This window comes from Momordica charantia (genome assembly GCF_013281855.1).
Source record: "Momordica charantia cultivar OHB3-1 chromosome 3 unlocalized genomic scaffold, Mcharantia_2.0 BLBB01000003.1, whole genome shotgun sequence".
Taxonomy (NCBI): Eukaryota; Viridiplantae; Streptophyta; class Magnoliopsida; order Cucurbitales; family Cucurbitaceae; genus Momordica; species Momordica charantia.
In genome coordinates this window covers 10,731,990-10,759,631 of record NW_028275161.1, presented here as the reverse complement: position 1 = coordinate 10,759,631, position 27,642 = coordinate 10,731,990, and the positions used below count along the sequence as shown (strand labels likewise).

The following is a 27,642-nucleotide window of genomic DNA, read 5'->3' as shown; positions in this document are numbered from 1 at the left end:
GTGGAGCTATCTACAGAGTCTATATGCACAAAGTCGCTGACCATGTAATTCAACAAAAGTGATAGGACTCATATTGCTAAAATGTCCTCTGAAATTTACATTTCCACGACCAAAAACATCCATAGCAGTAGGAAAAAGATCAGAAGTAGATTTGATTTTGCAATACACTCTTTGTCTTCTACATGGTGGGAAACATTTGTTATTTATCGGTGTTACGTGGTCGGAAGGACTGATCCATGCCCAACGGTATCCTTCCTCTGCTTTTTCTCACTCACTGCCATCATATTCACCCTCAGCGTCACTACCTTCATCGCCATCATTGTCTCGCTAATCTTTTATTGCATGGTACCTCAGGCACGAAAACTTCTGGGGGGTCCCCGTAATACCATGGATACTCTGGGCATCAATCTTGTTTTCCATATGGAAATTCCAAAAATGAGTTCCTACATCAATGAGGATGCCACAAATAAGGTCGCTCAAATGAGTTAAATCCTAATTGGCAAGTAGAGATTGGTTTAATTTTAAAACATAATCTAAATTAGTTTGAATTTTATTTCTCATTTATGTAGGATATAGATACTTTAGGAATTTAGTTTTAAGTTTGAAATAGAATTTGTGGTTCCTGAAATGTGAGCGAGGTAAAATTGTCAAATGAGATGGTGACTGTCTTCGTGAACACACAACAGATATGGGTGTGATAAAAATGAAAAATTAGCCGTTGCATAATTTCCACAAAATATATGTTGGTCATTTTTTAAAATTATAGAACTTGTGGCCATTTTCATTGGCCGCCGTGGATTTGGCTATTACCCAGGATATCCCTGAAATTTTAGTTTCAAATTTTGTTAATATTTCAATGAAAGGTTGAAATAAACACGAAAATTCGAGAATCTCAACAATATTGGAGGAAAATAATACGTGGTGATTATAATAATCCTTAAAAATAGTTTTACAACAAAAAAATATATTTTCCAAACCATCTTAATAAATTTTCAATAATGTCATATCACACTTAATATAAAAAAATATATAAAAATAAAACTTGTAAAATAATACTAATTACATTAAAAGAATTAGCCAACAAAAAGGAAAAAGATAAAGTCAAGTCAACAAGAATGAGACTTTTAAAAAGAAAATTTGTGAACTTATTTTTGGTACACATTTAAGAGTTGATTGTGACATTATAAGATAATGTATTTTATTTTAAGTTTTCTTAACCAAAAAAAAATAACGAAAAAGAAAAAAGAAAGGCAAACTCAAAGCTTAGAAAAGTATGTGAAAAGATGCCATTCTAATTCTTCATTCAATTCCTTCTTTCCTCTTACTTGTCTTGTACCCCCCCATGACTTCTGCACAATCTTTGGCCATTTCGACTTTCCCTGCAAGCCAAATATTTCTTCTCCAACATCTAATTTAAGTTAATAAAATATAGAATTTAAGGCTAAATATACATCATGTTCCCTAATTTGTTAGGTTTTTCTTTTTCTTTTTTAATTTGATCCTCGTAAAAATTTTCAATTTTACCTTCAATATAACACTAATATGTCAATAAATTATTATTTTATTAACATATTTAAATACGTTGATACATCACATGACCTGTCAAATGGAAAAAATGATTCTTTTTTTAATTTTGCTTGTGGACATGTTGTATTTTATGTGTTAAATAATATCTGAAACGGTATGTTCACGTGTCCAAAATGTTAATAAAACAATAATTTAATGATTTATCGATTTATTTTTTTTAACAGATTTTAACAAATTGTTTGGGAAAGAACTAAATGAGAATTTTAAGGTCAAATTGATAATTTTAAAAGATTGATGACCAAATTGAAAATTGACTAAAAGATAAATCAGGATCATCTTGTATATTTAGCCTAGATTTAAATTCTATTTTAATCTTTAAATTTTTTATCATATAGAATCTTATAACTATTAGGATAGGAAATTTTTCACCCGCGTTAGAACGTATTGTCTATTTTGAATATAAGTTTTGCATATATTTCTTTTAATCTTCTGCTCCGAAAGGATATTACTAGTAAAAATCCTATTTTACTTATATAATTGTGATATTTTATAATTCCAACAAGTGAGACTATATGTGTGTTCATATATAATAAACTAGCAAAATTTACAAACGTTTTGATTTTCTTTATAAATATAACATTTTAGCTTAGATAAAATTCATTAAATAAAATTTATTTAGATCATTAAATAATTTAATAAAACAGAATAAGTGAATTTTTTGCATGGTATTTTTTTGGTTAAATAAATACATATGACTGCGAAGATCTCTAATTTTTTAATATCATTTTTTTAATTTTTGGTACACATAATTTAGATTACAAATCCATGTGATATTGCAAAACATCTTTACTAATGCTTCACAAAAAGATAGACCAAAAGAAATTTATGTATAAAAAATAATATTTGAAAACTATAAAGATCAAAATCAAATAAATTTGAAAGTGAAAAGAATCTTTTTATTTTTGAAATTATGAAAAAATAGCTGGAAAGTATATTAAAAAGTTGGGTATAAAATTTGAAAATTTTGAAGTTGGCCTACATTATATAATTAGATTGTTGAATGAGGTACACTCCAATCAAGTTAATTTTGAAATCAACAAGCAAAGCTTAATATTGTATAATTATTTTGCGGAATTGATATATTTGTAACACACCATTGACTGAATTTGACGTACTTTCAAATTTAAATACTTTTTAAAAAGTAATTTTGTTATTTAATTTTTATAAAAGTGGTTTTAATTAAAATTATTATGTGTTTGTTACATTCGTGATTCTAAAGTAATTCTTGGTCTGTTACTTCAAAATCACTCGTTTACATAATCATCTTTAAAGTGATTTTGCTAAAAATAATAATAATAATAATAATAATTCTAGACTAATTTAATTATTTCAAAAAGTAATTTTTCTTTGCTACTAAACACTCTAGATTTAAATAAGAGTATGCTTGATGATAATTTTAGAAGGAGTGATTCTAGCAAAAGAGATCTAAAATTTTTTCATATCACGCACAAATGTATTATTTATTATTTTAAAAAAATTAGTATAAATATTGAAAATCTACGTAAAATAATAGGAGAACTTTTCAAATACTTGTTCATTATGGTCTCCAAATCACACCCATAGACACCTCGACTTGAATAGTCGCATTCATTAGCATCAACTGATTCATGCGACCTAAGAAATTTAAAAGACAAAGTACAAATTTATAAAAGAATAATGTAAGGTCGAAATAGGAAAGCAAATATTCTCTTCCATTACTCCATTTATATATTATAGATATGAAGATTCACCTCATTATGTGGATGCTTATGTATATTATAGATTTGCAACAAACTTAATAAAAGATTCTATTAAAGGGGACTTTGTGTGAAAGGTTGTGTTGAAGTGATCATCTACAGTCTCAATTACACTTATATGCGTCACTTCTTTCACTTAAAAGTGATTTAAAATCTTTTTGTAAAAAAAATTGATTTTAAATGATTAATGTTCGATTTCAAAAATCACAAATTAAGAGCATATTTGAAAGACTATTTAACACTATTTAATAAGTAAATATGACAAAAAAACATGATATATAGTTGAATAGTCAATCTCAAGGCTAACTTTAGCATAGTTTTAAAGGTTGTGAGTTCCATCCCCATCAGCAAATGTAGAAATAACTTTTTGGTGAAAGTAAAGTATCTTAGAAAGACAATTTGAAATTTAAAACAATAACCATTTTAAAAACTAATTTATTATTATTATCCTTTTTTTTATCAAAAATCACTTAGAGGGCCATCCCCACGTAATTGACAAAGAATTTGGGAGTGATGGTAAAATGGGTGATTTTCAAAAAACATATTTAACTATAATTGATTTTTCAAAATTGAATATATGATACCTTAAAAATTAATTTAAAGTGATTTTAAACTTTTCTAAAATCAATTTTTAAATTTGTTAAACATAAAGGGGCCGTTTAGTTGGGGGTCTAGTCGGCGGGAATGCACAGGGGTAAGGAAAGCCCTTGTTTGTTTGAAGACTAGTTTATTACATTATTTATTCTCATGGAACAAGGGCTTTCTTTGCCCTCGCATTTTCATGATGTCATGAATTTTGTGTTAGGTTTTTATCTCTCTCATTTTTAATAAATTATTTTCTAACATGTATTTATTTATTTTATTTTATTAACATAAACTAATTAAAATTAGTTAAAATATTTAAATTATATTTATAATTAATAAAAACAACATTAAAAATTTATATAAATTAATTATTCTATTGTAATAAATTTATTAAAGTATATTCTTAATTTTTTTAAAAAAATGTAATAAATTGATGCAATCATAGAATCAAAATAATTAATTTTGTTAAACAAGTTTCTTTTATGACAATTATTAAGATGGATGGTTAAATAAAATCAACAAATAAATTTAGATATATTGTTTATAAGATATTTACTTATAAGTGAAGCCTAAATTAAAACATAATTGCTTAAAATAATTTTAATATTTTAACTTAATAAATATATATATTAATTAATGTAAATTAATTTTGATTAATTCTAAAGCTTTATACACATATATCATTTTGCTAAATATGTATATATTGGATTTTAGATAAATAACCTTTACTATTAATTGTTCAATTGATCATTGTGCTAAATTGTCAACATAGCTAAATCATCAATTTAAAATTTAGAATGCTAATATAAAATAATTTATAACTGAAAATTATAAATTTATATAATTTATTTTTAATTAAATTTGATTAGTTATTAATCAATATTTACAATGACATAAAAGACATATTTCTAAAGTAATCACAGAAAATAAACATATATATAATTTATTTTCAGATATCTCAATCTCAGGCATCTTAATCTCAAGATATATACAACAAAACACAGTTATCTTTGATTACCACAGTTATCTTTGATTACCAGACAACTTAATCCACGCTATCTTTTTGAAACCTTCAATCAAACGACTCCAAAGGGAATTGATTTTGAGAATGACAAATGATATCAGTTCCCAAACACACGTTAAAGTAGTTTTGGATTTTTCCTGAATCATTGCCAAACATGTCTATTTAAGAATGCAAGTAATCTTGACATTAGTGGAGTGATTCTAGTCATGACAAAATAATTCCCAAACACGCCTTTAAAACAATTTTGACCTCCAAAATCAATTAAGAAGTTAATCCACACACTTATTTTATAAAAAAATAATTGTTATTACTCTTACATGCCAAAATCATTTTCAAATATGCCTTAAAACAATTTTGACCTCAAAATATAATAAAATAATTGTTATTAATCTTAAAAAAGTTTATTTTTTTTTGAAAAAAGAAATAAAACAAACCCTAAACATCCGTGGTAGCTAAATAACAAAGCCAATCTAGAAAATTAGTTTTCTAAGTTCTGGTTCCCAAATGTTATTAATATTAATAACATATTTACCTAACCATATGAGGATATAAGGTCTCACTAACGTGGTTAAAATTCACGCCCTACATTTATTAAATGGGATGGATTTGAGTTTTTTTAATTAAAAATAATGAATCTTAAAATTTTAAAATGCTAGATCTTGTGTCACGATGATTTTGTCATAGAATAAAAAAACCGTTTTCAAATAATACTTTAATAATAAAAACTCAAAATTTCCACAGGGAAAAAATCTAATTATTTTTAGGATTAAGAAATAGAATTATGGTATTTTATTTTAAATAACAAATTTCGAAATGGGTCTCATCTCATCATCCAGGTTAAATTCAAACGAAACAACAAATTGATGACGCAAAGTTCTCCAACGAACCGAAGGGCTCGATGTAAATATAGCCAAAGTAGAAGGGTATTTCAGCAAAGTTCCTTTTCCAAATCCCAAGTTTGGTATTCCGCAGAAACGACTGCGAAGCTTCGTGGCTTCTCTTATTTTAACAAGATAATGCGAATTCCACGTGGGCCCCACTTTCCTTTACCATACACCTTCACCACCCACCACTCGTCTCGCCACGAGATGCCACCACGTGGCGGAATCTCATAGGATGCTGATCGGCGGTCCGTGGTACCGGATGCAGCAGATCATGCGGTTGAATCGCTCCTTTATTTAACCTATAATCAATTCAATGGTTCCTTGTTGTCCAGTCCGTCGTCACTGGAAGCGTCACATTGGTTTGATTCTCCGCTCTCTCTCTCTCTCTCTCATTTTCAGTCGACTCCAGTTTAGAGAGAGAATCGAAGCCCTCCGGCGTGAAGGATCCACGAATTCCTGGTACCTATGTTATGTGATTATGCGAGAAATGTTTGTGTTGGGTTTTGATATTTGATTTTTTGATTTTGTTTTTTTGTTTTGTCTCTTCGATTCCATGTTTTGATCCTGTTTTCGTGTCGAGGAAGTTTGGAGAGGAGATTATATTGTAGTTTCTTACGGATCTGAGGAATAACGGCTTTAACTTTGTTTGAATTGGAATGATTTGTTTATCTCTTCTGTTGAGCTTGAGTAGGATGTATGAAGTGAGTGGTTTTTCTTTCTTTCTTTTAAATTTTTGTGTTTGTGTATGTTCGTGTTGATTATCGTCGCCTTTCCTGAATTATTACTGGATTAAACTGAGAGTCAGGTGTCTGATTTTTGTATTTTTGCAACTGATTTCTCATTTAGTTCGTTTTTGGTTGTTATTCGTTAGATTGACTGACTTGTTCTCGTCTTCCCCTAATATGCAGGCAAAATTGATTTTTTATTCAGTTTTCTTATCCGTCTGAACTGTTTGCCGTAAATCTAAATGGGTAGAGGCGGGCAAGACTATGGGAAGAAGGAAATTTTTTCTGCTACCTCCTCGAATAAAGAAACGTTCCCTGCATGGGCAAAGGATGTTCGAGAATGCGCAGAGAAGTATCAAGTGAACCCTGATCTAGGATTATCTTCTGATGATGTTGAAAAACAGAGAAAGATCTATGGTTTCAATGAGTTGGAGAAGCATGAAGGTACTTCAATCTTGAAACTGATTTTGGAACAATTTAATGACACACTAGTTAGGATTCTATTAGCTGCAGCAGTTGTATCTTTTGTTCTTGCGTGGTATGATGGCGAGGAAGGAGGTGAGATGGAGATCACCGCATTTGTGGAGCCTCTAGTTATTTTCTTGATATTGATTGTCAATGCCATTGTTGGCATTTGGCAAGAGAACAATGCTGAGAAAGCATTGGAAGCCCTTAAAGAAATTCAGTCTGAACAGGCTTCAGTAATACGAAACGGTAAACGAGCTTCAATTCTTGCAAAGGATCTTGTTCCAGGTGACATAGTAGAACTTAGAGTTGGGGATAAAGTGCCTGCTGACTTGCGAGTAATGCGTTTAATCAGCTCGACTTTTCGGGTCGAGCAGGGATCCTTGACAGGTGAGAGTGAAGCAGTGAGCAAGACTGCTAAGGCTGTGCCAGAAGATACAGATATACAAGGGAAGAAGTGCATGGTTTTTGCTGGGACAACCGTTGTCAATGGAAATTGTATTTGCCTTGTTACCCAGATAGGGATGAACACTGAACTAGGAAAGGTGCATTCTCAGATACAAGAAGCTTCTCAGAGTGAAGATGATACACCATTGAAGAAAAAGTTGAATGAGTTTGGAGAGCTTTTAACAGCAATAATTGGAGTGATTTGTGCTCTAGTTTGGCTTATTAATGTCAAATATTTCCTCACTTGGGAGTATGTTGATGGGTGGCCAGCAAATTTCAAGTTCTCATTTGAGAAATGTACATATTACTTTGAGATCGCTGTGGCGTTGGCTGTAGCTGCAATTCCAGAAGGTTTGCCTGCAGTCATAACTACATGCTTGGCACTTGGCACTCGGAAGATGGCTCAAAAGAATGCCCTTGTTCGGAAGCTGCCCAGTGTTGAAACTCTTGGTTGTACAACTGTGATATGTTCTGATAAGACGGGTACTCTAACAACTAATCAGATGGCTGTAGCGAAAATTTTGGCACTTGGTTCTCGTGTTGGTGTTCTGCGAGCGTTTGATGTGGAAGGGACTACGTATGATCCTTCAGATGGAAAAATAATTGGATGGCTTGGAGGTCAACTGGATGACAATCTGCAAACGTTGGCAAAGATTGCTGCTGTCTGTAATGATGCAGGTGTTGAAAAATCTGGCCATCATTTTGTTGCAAATGGAATGCCTACTGAAGCAGCATTGAAGGTGTGACCAAATAATCTCATGATATCTTTTTTAATGCAATGATTTTACATCCCATCCCTCAGTCAGTTGTCTCTCTTAATTCTTACAGCAGTCCTGTTAATCAAAGACCAGCTCCTGGATGTTATTTAGGATTTTCTTACAGTATTCTATAGGATGCTATCTAAGAGTAACTAGGCTTGCATGACCTTGAAAGCTTAAAAGTTTTTACTTCTAGAACTGAATAAACTGCCTGATTGGACAAATGGACTAAACTCATGACCAGAGACAAAATCTGAAATAACTTTGAAGGTTTAAGTTTTCTGCAAGTAACCACTGACAGATTTCTTTTCATATAAATAGTAAAGGGGAGGTTGTTGTGTAGTGCACGGAATGCTTAACATTTATGATCATGCTTCTGTAAGTTGTTTTATTGATATGCCTGTTGATTTAAGTAAGGAGGAACACCATTGAGATACTTAGTAATGATGCATGAAGGCACGGGCTGATGCTAACAAATAACTGTTGCAGATTCTATGTAGCTTTTGTACTGATGCATTTTATCTGCATCTTCAGGTTCTTGTGGAAAAGATGGGCCTTCCTGATGGACTTAACTCGAGTTCAGCTTCCTTTAATGGGGATGTCCTGCGTAAGTACTTGAATGTTATCATTGTCTAGTTTTCTTTCTTATGCATCTCCATACTGACGTGTTTTTTACATGATAATATGATTAACTAGAATGCTGCCAAGTTTGGAATAACATGGAGCAGCGTATTGCAACTCTAGAGTTTGACCGAGACCGTAAATCCATGGGAGTTATTACAAATTCTAGCTCCGGAAAGAAGTCATTACTCGTGAAGGTATATTCTGATCATCTCATCATTTATGTCCTAGTTGGTAATGAATTTTATTTTTAGTGTTACATTTCTATATGATTTTGATGATTTTTAATTTTTAATTTTTCTTTTCTATGTTAATGTGCTGTTTCCACCTATACATTACTTTACTTTTCACTGGATCATTTTAAAAACTTTTCATATAGTAGCTCATCAGAGAAAACATTGGCATGGTTAAGTAACGCTCGGTAACCCTCTGATTTTAGTCTCTCACCTTTGTGTTTTTGGTAGTTGATCTCTGTATTGTTAAGTTATTGTGTGTAATTGTTTCTTTCTTATTACTTTCTTCACTGCCTTCATTTTATCCCCCCATCTTTCTTCTTTTTGTGGCATGTTAATTGTCATTGGTTAAGATGCCTGCTTTGACTGTGGCAGGGTGCTGTTGAAAATCTGTTGGAACGGAGTTCGTTTATTCAACTGCTTGACGGCACTATTGTAAATTTGGACTCAGACTCAAAGAGATACCTCTTAGATAGTTTGCATGAGATGTCATCAAGTGCATTAAGGTGTTTAGGTTTTGCATACAAGGAAGACCTCCCAGAATTTTCCAATTATAATAATGGCGACGAAGAACATCCAGCACATCAGCTTTTACTTGACCCATCCAAATACGCTTCAATTGAAAGTAATCTTATTTTTGTTGGCTTTGTTGGGTTAAGGGTGAGTGACTCAGCGTATTCTTCATCTTCTTATTTACTTATTTTAAAGTTCTGTAATTGTAAGCAAAATGATGATTTTATTTTCCTATTTTTTCTATAAATTGACTTGAGTTCACATCACCATTTATTTTTATAGGATCCTCCTCGAAAAGAGGTTCATCAAGCAATTAAAGACTGTAAAGCTGCTGGTATTCGTGTCATGGTTATCACAGGGGACAACAAGAATACAGCTGAAGCTATATGTCGTGAAATAGGTGTATTTGGACGACATGAAGCCATAAATTTCAAAAGTTTAACTGGAAAAGAATTCATGGAAATGAATCGGGAGAGTCAAAAACTTCATTTAAGACAAGATGGAGGAATTCTTTTCTCTAGGGCTGAACCGAGACATAAACAAGAGATAGTGAGATTGCTTAAAGAAGATGGTGAAGTTGTTGCAATGACTGGAGATGGAGTCAATGATGCACCTGCCTTGAAGTTGGCTGATATCGGGATTGCGATGGGCATTGCTGGGACGGAGGTATTTACTTCGATGTTCTCTTTCCGCTAAACAGAATTTGAAGTTATTCATACTTTTTTCCATTTAGGATTTTTCAAAAGCAGAGGCATATACAAATTGACCTCAGTTTATGCTTTTCGTGGTAACGGAGTAAACTATCAAGTAATTTATTTTCTCAATCAGTTTTGAGAGTTCGTTACATCCCATGATCCATGTTTTTAATTTTAGATCACCACTGGAGTAAACTATCAAGTAATTTATTTTCTCAATCAGTTTTGAGAGTTCGTTACATCCCATGATCCATGTTTTTAATTTTAGATCACCACTGGTTATATCTAAATCGGTTTCCGTTTGTTTTTTAACATTCAGCACATATTGAATTTATTTTTCCAGGTTGCAAAGGAAGCCTCCGACATGGTTCTTGCGGATGACAATTTTAGTACAATAGTTGCAGCAGTTGGTGAAGGCAGATCCATTTACAACAATATGAAGGCTTTTATCAGGTTTTTTTTTTTTCACTTGGGCAATCGTTCATCCATTTTCGTTTTACTATATTATAGTATGCAATTAGTTGTTGGTCATTGGTGTTATTGCCATCCAATATCTTGAGCTATACATGTTATCAATTAGAGCCGCATTATTTTGTTAAATAGTTTCAAGTTACTTCCGCATTTAGCCCATTTGACTGTAGTATTTTTTCATACGATTTATGACGTGTTTGGGAGTGATTTGGGTTACCGTTTTCTAAAATCACTTGTGTATTAAAAGTAAAATAATGTTGGAATATTTTGATGCCAAAATCACTTTACGTGCACTAATGTTTTACAATGATATACTAATGATTTTAGAAAATAGTAAAAGTGATTTGGGTTGCCGTTTTCTAAAATCCCTTCTGTATTGAAAAGTAAAATATCACTCTTTACTAAATGATGTTGGAATATTTTGATGCCAAAATTACTTTAGGTGCACTAATGTTTTAAAATGATAGCAAAAGTGATTTTGGTCCCTTCCAAACATGCCCTTAATGTTTACGAACGGTTTCAAATGCCAAAAATGGTTGTAGGTACATGATATCCTCAAATATCGGTGAGGTCGCCTCGATATTTTTGACAGCAGCACTGGGTATTCCCGAAGGGATGATCCCTGTTCAACTTCTCTGGGTTAATCTTGTTACAGATGGACCACCAGCGACTGCATTGGGATTTAATCCACCCGATACGGATATAATGAAGAAACCGCCAAGAAAAAGTGACGACTCGTTGATCACGGCTTGGATTTTGTTCCGCTATTTGGTACTCACATCTGCTTCCTTTTAACTAACCACCGTTTTTTCATGTGGCCCATAGCTTCTTCACTAATGAAACTTCTAAATTCTTAACAACTTGATGATGTACAGGTGATTGGACTTTACGTAGGGATAGCAACTGTAGGAGTATTCATTATTTGGTATACACATGCTTCATTCTTGGGCATCGACCTGTCTGGGGATGGCCACAGTCTAGTCTCTTATTCTCAACTCGCCAACTGGGGCCAGTGCCCGTCTTGGGACGGGTTTTCCGTGTCGCCCTTCACGGCTGGGGTTCAAGTCTTTAACTTCGATACAGATCCTTGTGAGTACTTCCATTCTGGCAAGATCAAGGCTTCGACCCTCTCACTCTCTGTCCTGGTGGCCATTGAGATGTTCAATTCCCTCAATGCCCTCTCTGAGGATGGAAGCTTGTTGACGATGCCCCCTTGGGTCAACCCGTGGCTCCTTCTCGCCATGTCTGTTTCATTCGGCTTGCATTTCTTGATTCTGTATGTGCCATTCCTCGCTCAAATATTCGGCATTGTCCCGCTTTCCTTGAACGAATGGCTCTTGGTTCTGGCTGTCTCATTGCCCGTGATCATAATTGACGAGATTCTGAAATTCGTGGGAAGGCTTACAAGCGTGTCAAGGACATCTCGCCCGAGCCGATCATCAAAGCACAAATCAGAGTAAAACATCGGAGACATCAGAGACAGGATTTATGAATTCATTAATGACAGAAGAGTGGAAACTAAGTTCATATATTTCTGAAAATTTTAATGACAGTATTCGCCGCAGAAATGGCTGGGTCTTGTTTTACGACTCTCATTTCTTTTAACTCATTTTCCGTCAACAAAACAATATTTTTGAGGCTGTAGACGCTGAATATATTACTGTTGAACAGTAAACTTAGATCATTTTCGTTCACTCTCTAGTTGGTGAAATTCAAGAGAATTTAATTCTTTTATTAGTTGCATCCGCCCTTTGGCATTTATATTGTCAACTTGAGAATTTTAAATTACTTTTGATTACAACTATGGAGGTGCTTGGGGATCGAAGTTAATTTTTATTTTTATTTTTATTTTTGGACATGTCTTAGTTAAAGCTTTTTGTTTCTTGTATCCATGATGTGCTGCAGCTCATGAACTTTATACACTCCCATACTTCGATGTTCTAAAAACAAAAATTGTAATTTTAAATTTGATTAGCCTTTTTTTTGAAGTATTTTGCTGCTTTTTGATGTTTTGTGTTTTCTTAAATTTATGGTTCATATATAATAATTAATGCCTTTTATCTTTAAATTAATAGAAAGAACGGAATAAACAAAAATACTTTCCACGTTTGTTTTGTGGGATGTAGGATGCTTGGATATCTTAGGATGCCCTCATGGACATCTTATGACTTTTGGATGCCTTTTAAAATAGGGGTAATTTTCTGACTTTTGGATGCCTTTTAAAATAGGGGTAGTTTTCAAGATTTCTTGTCACGGGCATCTAATCGTTACATTTTTGCATTTCATTTAATTTTAATACTTTAAAGCAATTTTATTATTAATAATATTTATTATGAATTAATTTGTTCTACAAAATAACATTAAAAAAAATAAAATACTAAATTAATTAAAATAAATCAATTATATTAAATGAATGTATATATTATATAAATATTCGTAAGAGTATTTTTTGAACATTCTATAAATTTAACAGAACAACTACTGCAAAACAAACTTGGCACCTACATCTTGTGGTCGTCTCTAAGTGGTGGAACCAAGAAACCACATCTTGTGGTCGTCTCTAAGTAGTGGAACAATTTTAAAAGTTTTATTTTTGAAATAAGTTTCAACCAATGCATTATACATTTAATATGTTTTAAAAGAACATTATTTTACCAATGGGTTTGAAAATACACATTATTTTAAAAAAATCCAAATATTTCTGGATATCTTTATAAATTTTTCTACAAAACAAACGTGACTATCTGGAGATGTCGAACATAAACCAAACGGTTAGAGGCCGTTTGTTTGGAGGGTTTACGAGTGGGAATGGACGTGGGTAAGTTTTGTTACACAGATTTTAAAACTTTACTTGGGAATAGCTTCTTCACTTACCATGGACAATGATTTTCTTTATCCTCTCATTTTCGTGGGTTTGTCCATGAGTTTTGTTTCATACCTCTCTCCTTGTTTTTTTTCAACCAGTTGTTTTCTTTTCAATGTTATTTAATTTAATTTATTTAAATATTTAAATTAAATTTATAATTAATAAAACAACATTAAATTTTTAATAATATACTAAATTAATTAATCTATTGTGATAAATTAATTTATTGAAGTATATACTTCCCTGTTTAAAAAAAAAACGTAATAAATTGATGCAATTAAATAGAAGAAAATGATTAATTTTTTAAACACATTTCTTTTATGATAATTATTAAGATTGATTATTAAATAAAATCAACAACATAAATTTAGATATATTATTTATAATATATTTACTCATTAGTAAAGCTTAAATTAGAACATAATTGCTTAAAATGATTAATATTTTAACTTAATAAAAATAAAACTAATGTAAATTAATTATTGGAAGTTAATTTTGATTAATTTTAAAGTTTTATACACGGTTATCATTTTGCGAAATATGTATATATTGAATTTTAGTTAAATAAAATTTACTATTAATTATTTAATTGATCATTGTGCTAAATTGTCAATTTACAATTTAGAATGCTAATATAAAATAATTAATTAAAAAATAATTTAATTTGTATTATTTAATTTTTAATTAAATTTGATTAGTTATTAATCAATGTTTACAGTTATGCATATTTATAAAGTAATCAGATAAACTAAACATATATATAATTTATTCTCAGACATATTAATTCTAGACATATATACAACCAAATACAGTCATCTTTGATTTTTAGACATCTTAATCCCAAGCTACTTATTGAAACCTTCAACTAAACGGTCCCTAAAGTTATGTTTACTTCATAGGAATGAGAATTATTCTTTTCAAATGGTAGGATCTACTTTAATATATTCCTTGAAGCTCCAAGCCACCCAAGCTATCCCTTGGGGACAAATGATGGTTGTTATAATAAAACGTATTTTAGTTGATGTAATTTTATTTTAATTATTAATTATTTATTAATATTAAAATTGTTATAAAAGAAAAATATTTATTATCAATAATATAGTAATAAAATAAAATATACTATTATTATTGTACTTAAAAAAAGGATTAGCAGAATAATGTATTTGTAATTAGCTAGAAAAAGAAAGGGGTATACTAGTTGTTGATGGCGAGTTCTGGAGAGGTCCACGTGTTCCTAGGAACAAGGTGTCGACGAGGAACAAATGAGCTTGCAACTACAAATCTCGACACCTGTGCAGTGTCTCCTTAAGAAACTCTGATGATCAAGTTAGCAAATGGAGTAGAAAGTAGGAATAAACACCTTATTAATTCAGTAAAAGATTTTTCACTTACTTGGTAGTGGTGGGGGTCATTCCCTTTTATAGGCGCTCGCGACCGATGGGAAGGATGACAGTTTGAGGCGTAGGGGCACTTCTTGCTATATAGAATTCTGACGGGTAGGGGCGGACATCTCTGACGCTTGGTGGTGGTAATACCACTGTCAGTCTGTCCCCCTATGTGGCACACAATCTGTGGCACGCCTCCCGTACTATCCTCGTAGTGGCACACCCATACAAGTCCTTAGTGTACATTTCCAATTGCTCGCGGACCCTTGTCCAGCTATCCCGCCTTAGGACTCGACATGCCACCTGCTCGGAATTCCCTCAACAGTTAGCCCTCTTCCGGATTTGGTTGGCCTTAACCGAGCGCGCCAGATCCAGAAGCATTGATGTAGGTGGATGCATGCATAAGTCAAATTTGGGTGTGGGCTAGGGTAATCTTTTTTCAAATCTTCGATGGGACCCTACGTGTTGGATTAGAAGTGTCGTGGGAGCCGTTCGCTCATATCACCGCATTGATGAGGGGACACGTGCTCCCCATCGTCTCGCGGGCCATTGCGTCCTCCTGGCACCCATTGGAGTGGTGGCCTGCGACGGTTACGATTTTTCGTGGGTATTGTGATTTGGAGCGACTCTTGAGAAGATTTAAAACTCTGTTCTATCACCTAGGGGCTTCTATTTTCTACCTTTGTTCGCTCATTCCCATTTTTTTTTCCAAATACTCCTTTTCTGTCCATTAGAGGTTTTCTATGGTTGGTTCAGGGAGAAACAACCCTTCTTCCATTGAGGGCCATTCATATGTGGCTCATTTTTCATCAACCGGATCCCTGACTACGTACTCATGCGGCTTCCCACGAAAGATGAGAAGATCGATTCCTCTCTTACTGACTGGGTCAGCTGCTATCCTTAGGTTCGTCTGGAGGAGGTGATACCTCATGGTGATAGAGAGGCTTTCTCTTGTCCCCACTGTGAGGGTGTTCTCATTCTCCACGATCCCCCCTCACTTGTACGACTGAGCTTGAGGGAGACAGTGAGGGTGCGTCGATTTCCACTTGAAGGGGTTCTATCGTGGAGGTTGAGGAGGCAGAATGAGGAGCCACTCATGAGGTTGTAGCGAAGCTGCTCATTTGAGCGCATCATCTCTTCAGACTTAGGGATCAGAGATAAACTCATTTGACTTCTGCTTCAACCTCCTCTCTAATGCTTTTGACCTTGATCCCCAAAGGTACATATGGGGGAGATCAGGGGTCGGTTGGCATGTTAGGAGACTTTTCAGCCACGAGCAGGTTCACGGGGTGTTCCACTTCTTAGAAGAGGTTTACGATAAAGCCTTTGAGGCAGTCGCAGTAAGTTTTCCCATGTTTTTCCTTTGTCTAGCATCGTGGTATTTCTTTCCTTAATGTTCCCTATTTTCGCTATTTGACTCTTTCTATCCCATATCAGCAGGCTGGACGTTTTCACTCTTTGTTGTTGGCCTTTTTATATGAGTTGATGGCCCAGAAAAAGTGAGTTCAGAGACATCGAGTCGAGTTGGTGGGGTTACACGCTTAGATGGCAGCTGCAAGTCAATCTATCGTCACTCATGAGGAGGCGGTGAGGCTGCTAATGGAGCGCTCGTCGGCGCAGGTAGATGCCGCGAAGGCGAAAGAGAGAGTAACCACTTTATGGATCGACTTGGACCACACTCAGTGGTGGGTAGCATTCGTCGAAACCCAAGTCGTAAGGCTTAAGCAGGAGTTGAGGGTAGCTAAGGCCAAGGCCGAGTCTAATGCTAAGAGAGCAGACGAATTGGAGCTAAGGTAGCCCAGGCTGAGGGAGGGCATGCCTTGGTAGAGTTTGAGGTTGCCAAGGTTCGGGAGGAAGAAGGCATAGCGATTGATGCCCTTGGCTGCGAGTCTGCTCGGTTAGCTAATGTTGAGGCTGCTATGGGAGTGTTGAACGTCGATCACTCAACCGCACCACCTTGATTTCCCTTGTTTACAAGGGTAAAAAGGAACTAGTTAGGTGCTGTTTTCTATCGTTTTACACTTAGAAACCGTGTTTTAAGCTTATTTTAGTGTCCAAAACCTTTCATTTGGAGTTATCTTAGGTTGTACATGCATATAGGACATTTTTACATACTTTAGAGTTGATGTCTAACGGAAATTACAATTTTGTGCAGAAAAAGTCCAAGCAAGGCGTGTGACGCCTTGCCTAATTTCGAGAATGCCCTTAATGTAAAACACAAGTTTTGGTGTGTTTTGAAGCTTCCCCCAGCCCTTCCACGTGTTTTCCACGCATTGATGATGACTAGTTTAACAACAAACCAACTAAAAGATATTTTAAAGGGATGCCTCTCCATGAAAGTCTCAACCTTCTTGAAGCTCCCTATAAATACAGCATCTCCCTCTCTTCATTCATCATCCTCAAGTAATCATTTTCAACTTTAGACACTTTACTCTCATCTTATTTACGCTTTCCCTTTAAGTTTTTAGTTGTTGTTTTAAACATTGATTATTTCATGTTCATCCTTTATTTTCCACCTTGTTATTCTTCATTTGTAAGTTTAATCTTATTCAATTAAAATTCTAGCAAATTCATTGATATTCATCTCTCTCTCTCTACAAAGTTGTAATTACACAATCTTATGGAATCGATCGAGTATTGCTCCCCAATCTTGAAAGAGAACGGGTTAGGGTCGTTCGGGTTACAACTCACCCATTTTCAGCTTGTTTTAATTATATTCATCCATTAATCATGTCGCTTATTTACATCAACGTTCAATTATATTTTTCCTCTAAAGTTATGAGCTAAATTTATTTCCCCAAGCCTGATTATGGATAATTAGCTAAAGTTTTTAAAATCCAAGAAGGCAAAAGGTTGTTTTATAAAGTTAAAACTTGATTTGGCCAATTAATGTTTCAACCAAGCATCAATGCTCAAAGGGTTGATACATTTTCACAACTTTAATGATTTAACTTTGGAGAGAAATACTTTAGACATAAAGATTTTTTCGGGTAGCCTAGACATAGGACCTCGACTTAAGGTTACGGTTGATTTTTATTAAATTAAGTTCAATTTTCTGATAGATATATTAGGGATGAACTTATACATCAAAATCACTTAGACATAAGAAGATGGCAAAGCAAAATCGATGGAAAATATTGAGAAGCGCCTGACGCCTAGTTGGAAAAAATTGTCGTATTTTTAGCTAATTCGAAGTAACTGGAATGAGTTCATTTAGTCTTAAAATACCAAAACCAACATTATCCTTGATATTTGTTACCCCACGTTTAATTGCAAAGTCACCGATCAACATCATTTTCTTTAAAAAAAGGCTTCATTTGTCTTTGAGGATCGATACTTTGAATACTCATTCCATTTTACTACTTGTGACGGGTGTACACTTGCACTCTTTCATTTATTTTAAATTCAAAATCCCAAACACACTTGATCGACTATAGGTTGTTGAGCACTCCCTTGGCCAGCTATGAGTAGACTTCCTTGGCCAGCTATGAGCAGACTTCCTGTTGGCTAATGAGCATTTGAAAGACCCAGACTTTCTAGGGTCTCAATTTTGTGGCTTGCTTTCCATTCCAGATTTTGAGAGGGCGTTCAACAAGAGGGCATCGATTTCGTGTTCAGTTGACTGCGGGGCAGATATCCTGATATTGACTTCTAAATGATCAACAAAGCCTTTAAGCGCATCTGGACCACGAGGCCTACTTATGCTTTTGAGGAACACTTCTAGCGCCTTATTTCTTATGGTGTGTCTTACCATGACGCTTTGGACCAAACTACTGCCCAGTACTTCACTCTTCCTTAATTTCGAATGTAATTCCCTCCTTGTTTTTTGTAGTGGGGCTCGCCCTTTGTTTTGTAATGAATATGTATTCACACACTCTCTTTACATTGAAAGTTTGTTTTTCGTACCTCACTATTTGATTAATGGCTCTGATCCCTTCTTAATCCTCAGTGGCTCGTCCATCATGTGTGTGATGGAGGAGTCGACTGAAGAATGTTAGTCGGGCTTTGGACATCGGCCTTTTGTACTTTCATATAAAATAGTTTGTTTTCCAACTGTAGTTGAATTTTTCGACGGGGAGCCCTAGTTGGGTCCTCGCCTCGGAATTAGGGATTTGGAAATTTGAATTCCCAACGTAAAATTTCTTCGTGGGATCTCTCAGTGGGCCCTTTACTCGGCATGAGGACCTTGGGATTTTGGATTACCAAAGGCAAAGTTGAATTTCTGAGTGGGACTCCTGGTCCGGTCTTTGGGACGTGGATTTTTTTTTTGATTTCCAAAGGCAGAATTTTTGAGTGGAAGCATTGGGTGGGTCCTCTACTAGAAATTGAGGCTTGGAATTTTTGGTTTTCAAAGGTTGAATTTTCGAGTGGGAGCCTTGCATGTGTCCTCTACTCGAAATTGAGGCATTGGAATTCTTGATTTCCAAAGGTAGAATTTCTAAAAGTCAAATGGCAGTGGTCGTACTGTAGAAGGTATTTATTGCCATTTCTGAAACGCATGGGTTAGAATTTTGGACTGGAGGATTTGACTCTTCAATTCTCCCAGGTCTTTTTTGTCGTTAAGCCGCGTGCACCCCGAGATAGGTCCTTTTACAGTACAGGGCGTCCTTTCACTTACCTTGAGGCCTAATCTCCATCGTAGGATGATAATTTGATCTGACGGCAGGGGTGCGCCACCCCTCCAATTAAATGTGGAGGTGGTTTCTTGTGTTCTTCAAACCTTGAGCGATGTCAGGAGATTCAAGGAACGATTCTATTCAAGTTGACATACCTTTTGAGGATGATCCATCTACCAAGGATCGTCCTACGGAGGGAGAGGGGTCTAAGGAGAACCCTTTTGAAGAGGAATCCTTGGAGGACGAGCCCCTCAAGGAAGTCAACTATACTAGATCAACGCTGAAGACTTTGCCGTGACTCTCCATCTATTCTAGGAGCAGATCGTCAAGTTGCGCACTGAACTCTCAATCTCGGAAGAGGGTTGTTGGGTGGTGGAGGAGGCGGGCCCGTTAGTACGTGGCCTGTGTGGAGAAGGTGGAAGCCATCTACGATGACCTTCAAGAGCGTCTTGAACATCTTGAGAGGATGTGTGCTCCCTATGAGCTGGACGTTTAGGTCCTTAGGATCTCACTTCTTCCTCCTGTAACTGGCGTTTTTGGCGTTTCCACCTTTTTACAACGGGGGAGTCTATAGGTCCTTCATTGAAATGAATAAAAGAAACTTCCTTTTTGCTTTTTGCACTTTATTGCGTTTGCTTGTCTTGTTTACTCTTGCATTCACTTTTTTATTACCGTGGCAAGCATGTGCTCTAACGAATGGGTCCCACTAGTTCAGGGGCATGTCGCTGGACCGAAGTGCCCCTTTTTCGTCTTTTACATATCCAAGGTGCTCTCCAGGCCGCTAAACCGAAGTGCCCCCCAGTTCAGGGGTAGTCCTACTATAAAAAGGGGAAGTTTCACTCAGTGTCTTCTGCTTTTTGTTCATCCCTTCTTTTTGGTGTACAAAATCTCTTGTTCCATGACGCCTTCTTCATCATCCTCCATGCTCTATTCAAGGGAAGTTGTGTCAGGTTAGCTCGACTGGGGCAGAAGGTCCGATGCTTGAAGCAGAGGCTATCCACCACGTTGCGTCGCTTGAAGGATTCGGAAAGAGTCAGAGTGTAACGCCCCAGAATTCTCAACATTTCCAAACGGGGACCGTTACTAAGACTACCTAAAATTTTCACTTAAACAAGAGAATTATCTTCACAACAAGACTAAACAATAAAACTACCATGCTTCTTCTGCGCTACTCTGATTCAATACTCACGAGAGCTTGAACAATCAAAACAACAACACTAAAGATTTAAGAGAAACTCAAATCCTTTACACATAATCCATTTAATTACCAACTTCACAGTATCCAAACTCCTCAAGGAAACCTTTACTAATCATAAACCATCCACTAAATGAAAATTAACATCTCGAATGGCAACGAAGCAAAAGCTAACTCAAGTTCGATCAACTTAAACAAATGTATTCATAGGTATCCTAAGAAGATTACAGTCCTGGAGTTCAAGAAGCTAACAAAATTAATGTTCTAAAAAGAATAATGAATTGACCACCTTAAAACATCCTTTAAACCATAAAACTAAACAAAACCAACCACTAACAACTCAACTACAAGATGAAATAACTGCAACTATCCTAACTAAAAGAATTAAATACACGCAGCATAGCTAATGGTCTTTCCGATCAAGCCTCCTCCTCGCCACCACCATTCCAAAGAGTAACACTGTTACCTACAAAGTCTAGTGAGAAAAATAAGGGGTGAGTACACCCACGGTACCCAGTAAGCATTACATACTTGAAGGGTCACACACAAACAACATGCTATGCAAAGAATCCACACATCATGCTTATCAATAACTTCAAGCTTTAAGTAAAAAGAAACATATTAAAAGAAGCAGTTTATGCATAAGTTTAACTAAACATGCACCATGCATGTCAAACTCATCCTTACATCTAAACTCACTAGTTCTCTTTCCTAGTTCCTCCAAAACTTACTCCTTCAAGTCGAATCGACCCCTGACCTCGCATAGCCAAGGCATCCACACTTCTCCACGGTGCTCGACGTTGGACCTTGACATTTATCCCCAAGGCCTCAACTACTACCAAACGTAATGGTCCTTAGCCTCCAAGCAACTCCTAACCTATCACACTATGTTGGTCCTCCAAGTCTAACTCCTCGAATCGTATCGGCCCTTGCCATTTATCCCCAAGGCCCGACACTCATCTACAGAGGCTTGGCGTTCGACCTTGCCATTTATCCTCAAGGCTTCAAACTGTGCATCGACCCTTCACATTTATCCCCAAGGTATCGACGACTACTCAACGTTTTGGTCCTTGACCGCCACCACATCAAGACCCAATACTAATTCAACAAAATAGAATCACCGAGCCGACCCCCGACCCTTTGTACCCGGAGCCTCGACACTCATCTCTACCAAGTTGGGGTATCGATCCCCGACCTTTGCACCTGGAGCCTCGATACCCAACTAGTGACGTGCCAGTCTTTTTGGCCCTGTTAGTTCTCCATTTACTGTATTACATCCCGAAACTCTCACCAGAGTCCTACTACATACTTTCTAGGCCATGACCCATGCAGCACTCAACTCACAATAAAACCAGCATGCTTCCAGAACCAAAAACAGTAAGCTAAAAATGAGATGACAGGTCTACATGCATGCGCAACACAACAGATTTCTCCCATATTATTTCAGTATGCTTTTATGAACACAACCATACAATGATAAAACCATTCATAATCCATAATGCTTACAGAAATCTCACTAAGCATCAAATCCAACAACGCAAAGCAAATCAATTATAAACAACCAGAACCAACATGATTTCATTCAACTAGTTATAAACATTAGCCAATATTCACTAAGACACAATCAACTTACATATTAATAAATAATAAACATACCGAAAGCACCAAACAATTCATACATATTCATACAACAAACATCCCCCAAGTAAGAACTACTTACCACTCTCAATGTTCCTAATTCTTCGGTTGATTCGGCACCTAGGCATTCAAATAAAAAAAAAGCATGTCAAGAAGACAATTTCAGTCATAAAAATCAGTTATAAGGAGGGTTCGAAAGGTCCGTTACCACAAAAACGATTTCGTTTGAGTGTGGGTAACTCATATCTAACTCGAGCAAGGGTGGGTAACGTAGATCGGGTTTCAAACGGGTGTGGGTAAGTGCCAAACACCACGAAACTGCTGCTGTCCACGTTTTGCAGCAGAGGAACGCATCGAAACAACTTCCAACGACTTCGTTTTGCTATCCGTTACTACAAAACGACTTCGCTTAGGTGTGGGTAACTCTTATCTAACTCGAGCAAGGGTGGGTAACGTAAATCGGGCTTCGAACGGGTGTGGATAAGGACCAAACACCATGAAACTGCTGCTATCCACGTTTTGCAGCAGAGGAACGCATCGAAACAACTTCCAACGACTTCGTTTTGCTATCCGTTACTACAAAACGACTTCGTTTAGGTGTGGGTAACTCTTATCTAACTCGAGCAAGGATGGGTAATGTAAATCGGGCTTCGAACGGGTGTGGTTAAGCACCAAACACCACGAAACTGCTGCTGTCCACGTTTTGCAGCAGAGGAACGCGCCGAAACGACTTCCAACGACTTTGTTTTGCTGTCCGCTACCACAAAACGACTTCACTTATATGTGGGTAGCTTAGATCTAGTTCGGATAGGTGTGGGTAAGGGTCGAATATCGTCGGAATGAAGAAAAACTGTAACGCCCCGCGTTACTCAGGTTAGCTTGCCTCGAGTTCCGGGAAATTTTTATAACAAAATAGATTTTATTTATTTATTTATTTCATTTTATTTTATTTGACTCATCAGTTATCTTTATTTAATTTAAGTGTGGCATCTCGGTTATTGTGTATTGCTACAGAATTAGTGGTGAGTTAGTCGCGTGTAGTTATTTATTAAATTATGGTTTAGTATGGATTCCGTTATGTGACACTTGTTTTAGGCCATTGGGCCAATTACGAAATTATATTATTGACTTGTTTTAACAAGGAGGGGTTGGGTAAGTGGGCCTTAAACAAAAGGAAAAGAACCCAAGCCCAATGGAGTTAAAAGTTTAAAACAAATAACCCTAGCCCTTGTTCTTTTTCCTCTTCTTCTTCCTCCATTTCCCTCTCTTGTTGAAGCCGCCGGCCACCCCCCACTCAGATTCTTCTTCTCCAGCGAGCAGCTCCGTTCAGGCGACGCGACGAACAGCGGCGGCATCGGAGCAGCAGGTGCGGCGTCGGGACAGCAGCATGAGGCAGCGTCGGGCAGCAGCAGGCGGCGGCGCGTGGTCTCGGGCAGCTGCAGGTGCGGCGGCGGTGCGTGTTGGCTGTTCGCGGTGTTTTCCCTCGATCCGACAAACTCCAACGACTCGAATAGCTTAGATCCGGGAAGCCCGGTAATTTTCTGTGACCCACCTTTGTTCAAAGTTAGATTTGGATTACCCACACCTAAACGAAATCGATTTTGAATACCCACACCTAAGCGAAATTGTTTTGTAGTAACGGACATCAAATCGAAGCCGTTGGAGGTCGTTTTGGGCGTTTTTCGCTGTTGTAAAAAAACGTGGACAGTAGTGTTTTGGGTGGTGTCCGGCGATTATCTTCATCCGTTCGGAGCTCAATTTACGCTACCCACCCCTTTGCAAGCTAGATTTAATTTACCCACACCTACACGAAGTCGTTTTGCGGTAATGAGACCCTTTGAACCTTCTTAGAGTTGTTTTCGAAGGCTGAACAGTATATTTATATTGCTGTATTTTTCCGTTTTTTGTGCTTAGGTGTGAGTTCGACGCAAACTTAAAGACGTGGTTGGGTAAGTAGCACCAGGGGGCGAGTGCGTGCGTTATTTAGCGTTAACGGAATGGTTTTGATGCTGATTTTTAGTTAAAATAATTTAATTGTGCATGTAGGGATTGTTAGTTTTGATTTGTGAACTTCTAGTGATTTTGTTGCCGTCTTTCTATTATTGAACACTTATGAGGAAACATGCTTTCTATTCTTATTATTGGAGGTGACTAGTAGATTCTGAATTGTTGTGGTTAAAAGTAACTGGCTCATGACGTTTTACAAACATGTTGTAAATGAAATGCTCGCGTTGTTAAACTGATAATTAATTTATATTGTTTTAGTTGTTAGCTGTTGGGTGGTGACTTGTTTATTACAAAGAAAAGCATGCTTGTGAACTGTGCAGTGAATTGGAATGTAGGAAATATACTTGTAGGTGGTCTTGGGAGGGCTAGTGGGAGTGGTGAAGGGTGAAGGGTGAAGGGACGGGTTGGCAGTCCGTTAAACTATGGGTGGTCTGAACTGAAAATGCATATAAATCGCTTGGAGGTTCAAAGCCTTGAGTAGTTGCCTTGGGAATAAATGACAAGGCCGAACGTCAAATTTCTGTAAATGAGTATTGGGGTCTTAGGGATACATGTCAAGGACCAATACGCTGGGAAGTCATCGGTACCTTGGGGATAAACGGCAAGGACCGGTGCACAGTTCAGGCCTTGGGAATAAATGGCAAGGCCGAACATCAAGTTTCTGTAGAGGAGTATTGAGGCCTTGGGGATAAATGTCAAGGGCCAATGCGACTCGAGGAGTTAGGCTTGAAGGACTAAAGTAGAGTGGTGCTTGCGAAGTAGTGGTGCTAGGCATTGGGAATAAATGGCAAGGTCGAACATCAAGTACTGTAAAAGGAGGGGGGGCGGTATCTTGGGAATAAATGTCAAGAGCCGTCATGCCTCGAGAAGTTAAATGGGGAGTATCACAGGGGGTTGTAGAGGGAGGTTTAGTACTGTGGGACAAGGGCTAGTGAATCATATGGTTGTAGTCTTGGTAGTTCCGACGCATGGTTGTTGTATGTAAATGTCAAGTTATTGTTTTTTATCTCTCGCTGTCTATTTAATTGTCTTGCCATCGTTTTATTTTATATGCCGTGACTGTGAGCATGATTTTTGTGTTAGTTAGGAAGGGTTACTTACGGAGTACCTTATGTACTCACCCCCCTTTTTATCCTTATTTGTTTTCAGGTGTGAACAAGGCCGACCGTGGTGATGACGTGGAGGGGGCTTGACCGAGGAGGGATCACTAGTCGAGTTAGTGAGGATAGAGGGAAGGGTCGTTTGATACGAGTAGCGTTGGGATTTATTTTATTGCTAGGTGTGGACCCGAGGAGCGATTTTGTTTTCTTTAGAACTATTTTTTTATGGATGTTATAGTTGGTATTAGAGCCGAAACATTCCTGTAGACTGAGTTAGTAGCTAGCATACTTAGGAGTAGTGATCTCGGTCGACCTCCTTGTCATCACTAGGTACGCTTCATGCTTGTCCTTGAGAACTTATACATTCCCCATGATTTACTTGTGCGCTGAATTTTTTTTTTCTTTCATCAGTTTTTGTTGCCGCTCTGTTTCGCTAGGCATAGAGTGTTCACTAAGCGTACCAAATAGAATGTAGTGGACCTTTTACTATTATGGGAGTTTCGACTGCCACATTCCTGTTAGTCTATGCGTGGAGTATCGTGCTAACGTCTTGCTAAAATTTTGTGCCGTTCATCCAGACAACGCCTCCCCGTCGTAGTATGAGATTGCTAGCTGACGTCGACCCCGCTCCCGGAGGTGAGAACGGAGCGGATCCACCGCCCCCTCCTGCTGGGAATCAGGCAGGAGTAGTCCCTCCATTTCCTCCAGCAGCAGCTCAAGAGCAGGCAGATCCTCCAGTTCCCCCAGCAGTTTCTCAGGTGAACCCCCAATTGGCGTTGCTTGTGGAGGCATTGCAAGCAGTGATCAATAACGCAACAAGGGTGGGCGGAGTCCAAGCTCAGCCACCCCAACATCTTCATACTCCCCAGAGCGAGGCTCACTTCATCAAGGATTTCAAGCGTTACGGACCCCCAACCTTTGACGGTGAGAGTGAAAGAGCGACCGCAGCGGAAGAGTGGATCAGAGAGTTGGAAGCCCTTTACGCATATCTTGGTTGCGAGGACCAATTCAAGGTGAAGGGTGCGGTTTTTATGTTGAGGGGCGAGGCCCTGAACTGGTGGGACTCAATAGCAGTGGCAGAGGATCATGCAAATGTACCAATTCCGTGGGCGAGATTCAAGGACTTGTTGTACGACTACTACTATCCGGAAACTGTGAAAGACATGAAGGAGGCGGAATTCCTTCATCTAGTCCAAGGAACCTTATCGGTGGCACAGTATGAAAGGAAGTTCGCGGAACTCTCCCGTTTCGCTCTAGAGTTGATTCCCACTGAGGCATTGAAGATCAAGAGGTTTGTTAAAGGCTTGCGCAAGGGAATCAGAGGCCCGGTGGATCTTCAGCGACCCACCACTTATGCTGAAGCGGTTAGGGGCGCCTTGATTATGGATAAGGATGTCTCTAACAAGGCCTCACCCCTGCCAGAGGTCGGATTATCTTCAGGTGTGAAAAGGAAGTTCCCTCCGACTTATGCCGACCCGGTATTGAGAGCACTCCAGCGCCAGGCTCAGCACCAGGGCATGCTGCCAGTATGCCCCACCTGCCAGAAAAGACATACGGGGCGGTGCTGGACGGGAAGTAAGGGTTGTTTCCGGTGCGGAAGAGAGGGGCATTTTGCAAGGGAATGTCCCATGTCGGCCGCAAATACACAGAGGTTAGGCTAGAGGATTTCCCCATCAGTTTCGACGCAGGGAAATAACCAAAGGGCTCGTGTCTTCGCACTTACTCGCAAGGAAGCAGCGGATGCCGAAACCATGGTCACAGGTATTTCTTCTCACTTTTTGGGTGTTGTGTGTGAGTCTATGTCCTTATCTTTGCGTTGTGATCCAGGTACCGTCTTAGTCCATGATGTGCCTGCGTATGTATTGTTTGATTCGGGGTCGAGCTACACTTTCATCTCTTCTGCGTTTGTTCGTCAGGCAACCCTCGAATTAGAGCCGTTAGGGTTTTTGTTGTCGGTTTCTACACCATCAGGGTCAGTTTTGATTGCTAGTCAAAAGGTGAGGGCAGGTGAGTTATCTTTTGATAATCAGACCCTAAGGGCAAGATTGATCCAGCTGGACATGCAAGATTTTGACGTTATTTTGGGCATGG

The 27,642-nt window shown here is 37.3% G+C and overlaps 2 protein-coding genes across 2 annotated transcripts; both read left to right on the top strand.

Annotated features, from left to right (window-relative positions):
• The first annotated feature begins 6,118 nt into the window (after nt 1-6,118).
• On the top strand, nt 6,119-12,438 carry LOC111019529 (calcium-transporting ATPase 1, endoplasmic reticulum-type). Its single transcript, XM_022295922.2, has 9 exons — nt 6,119-6,275; nt 6,725-8,193; nt 8,746-8,818; nt 8,908-9,029; nt 9,441-9,725; nt 9,861-10,244; nt 10,617-10,726; nt 11,287-11,515; nt 11,620-12,438. The coding sequence occupies exons 2-9, from the start codon at nt 6,784-6,786 to the stop codon at nt 12,202-12,204; spliced, it is 3,198 nt and encodes a 1,065-aa protein (XP_022151614.1). The 5' UTR covers nt 6,119-6,275; nt 6,725-6,783; the 3' UTR covers nt 12,205-12,438.
• A 13,712-nt stretch (nt 12,439-26,150) lies between these two features.
• Nucleotides 26,151-27,212, top strand: LOC148212365 (uncharacterized). Its single transcript, XM_088122199.1, has one exon. The coding sequence runs from the start codon at nt 26,151-26,153 to the stop codon at nt 27,210-27,212; it is 1,062 nt and encodes a 353-aa protein (XP_087978325.1).
• The last annotated feature ends 430 nt before the right edge of the window (nt 27,213-27,642 follow it).

Excerpts from the sequence above, each read along its gene's own strand:
- LOC148212365 (XM_088122199.1), top strand. The coding sequence starts at position 26,151 with ATGAGATTGCTAGCTGACGTCGACCCCGCTCCCGGAGGTGAGAACGGA.
- LOC111019529 (XM_022295922.2), top strand. The coding sequence starts at position 6,784 with ATGGGTAGAGGCGGGCAAGACTATGGGAAGAAGGAAATTTTTTCTGCT. Across the intron at positions 8,819-8,907 it reads CTTTAATGGGGATGTCCTGC|AATGCTGCCAAGTTTGGAAT; the intron begins GTAAGTACTTGA and ends ATGATTAACTAG. Across the intron at positions 9,726-9,860 it reads TTGGCTTTGTTGGGTTAAGG|GATCCTCCTCGAAAAGAGGT; the intron begins GTGAGTGACTCA and ends TTATTTTTATAG.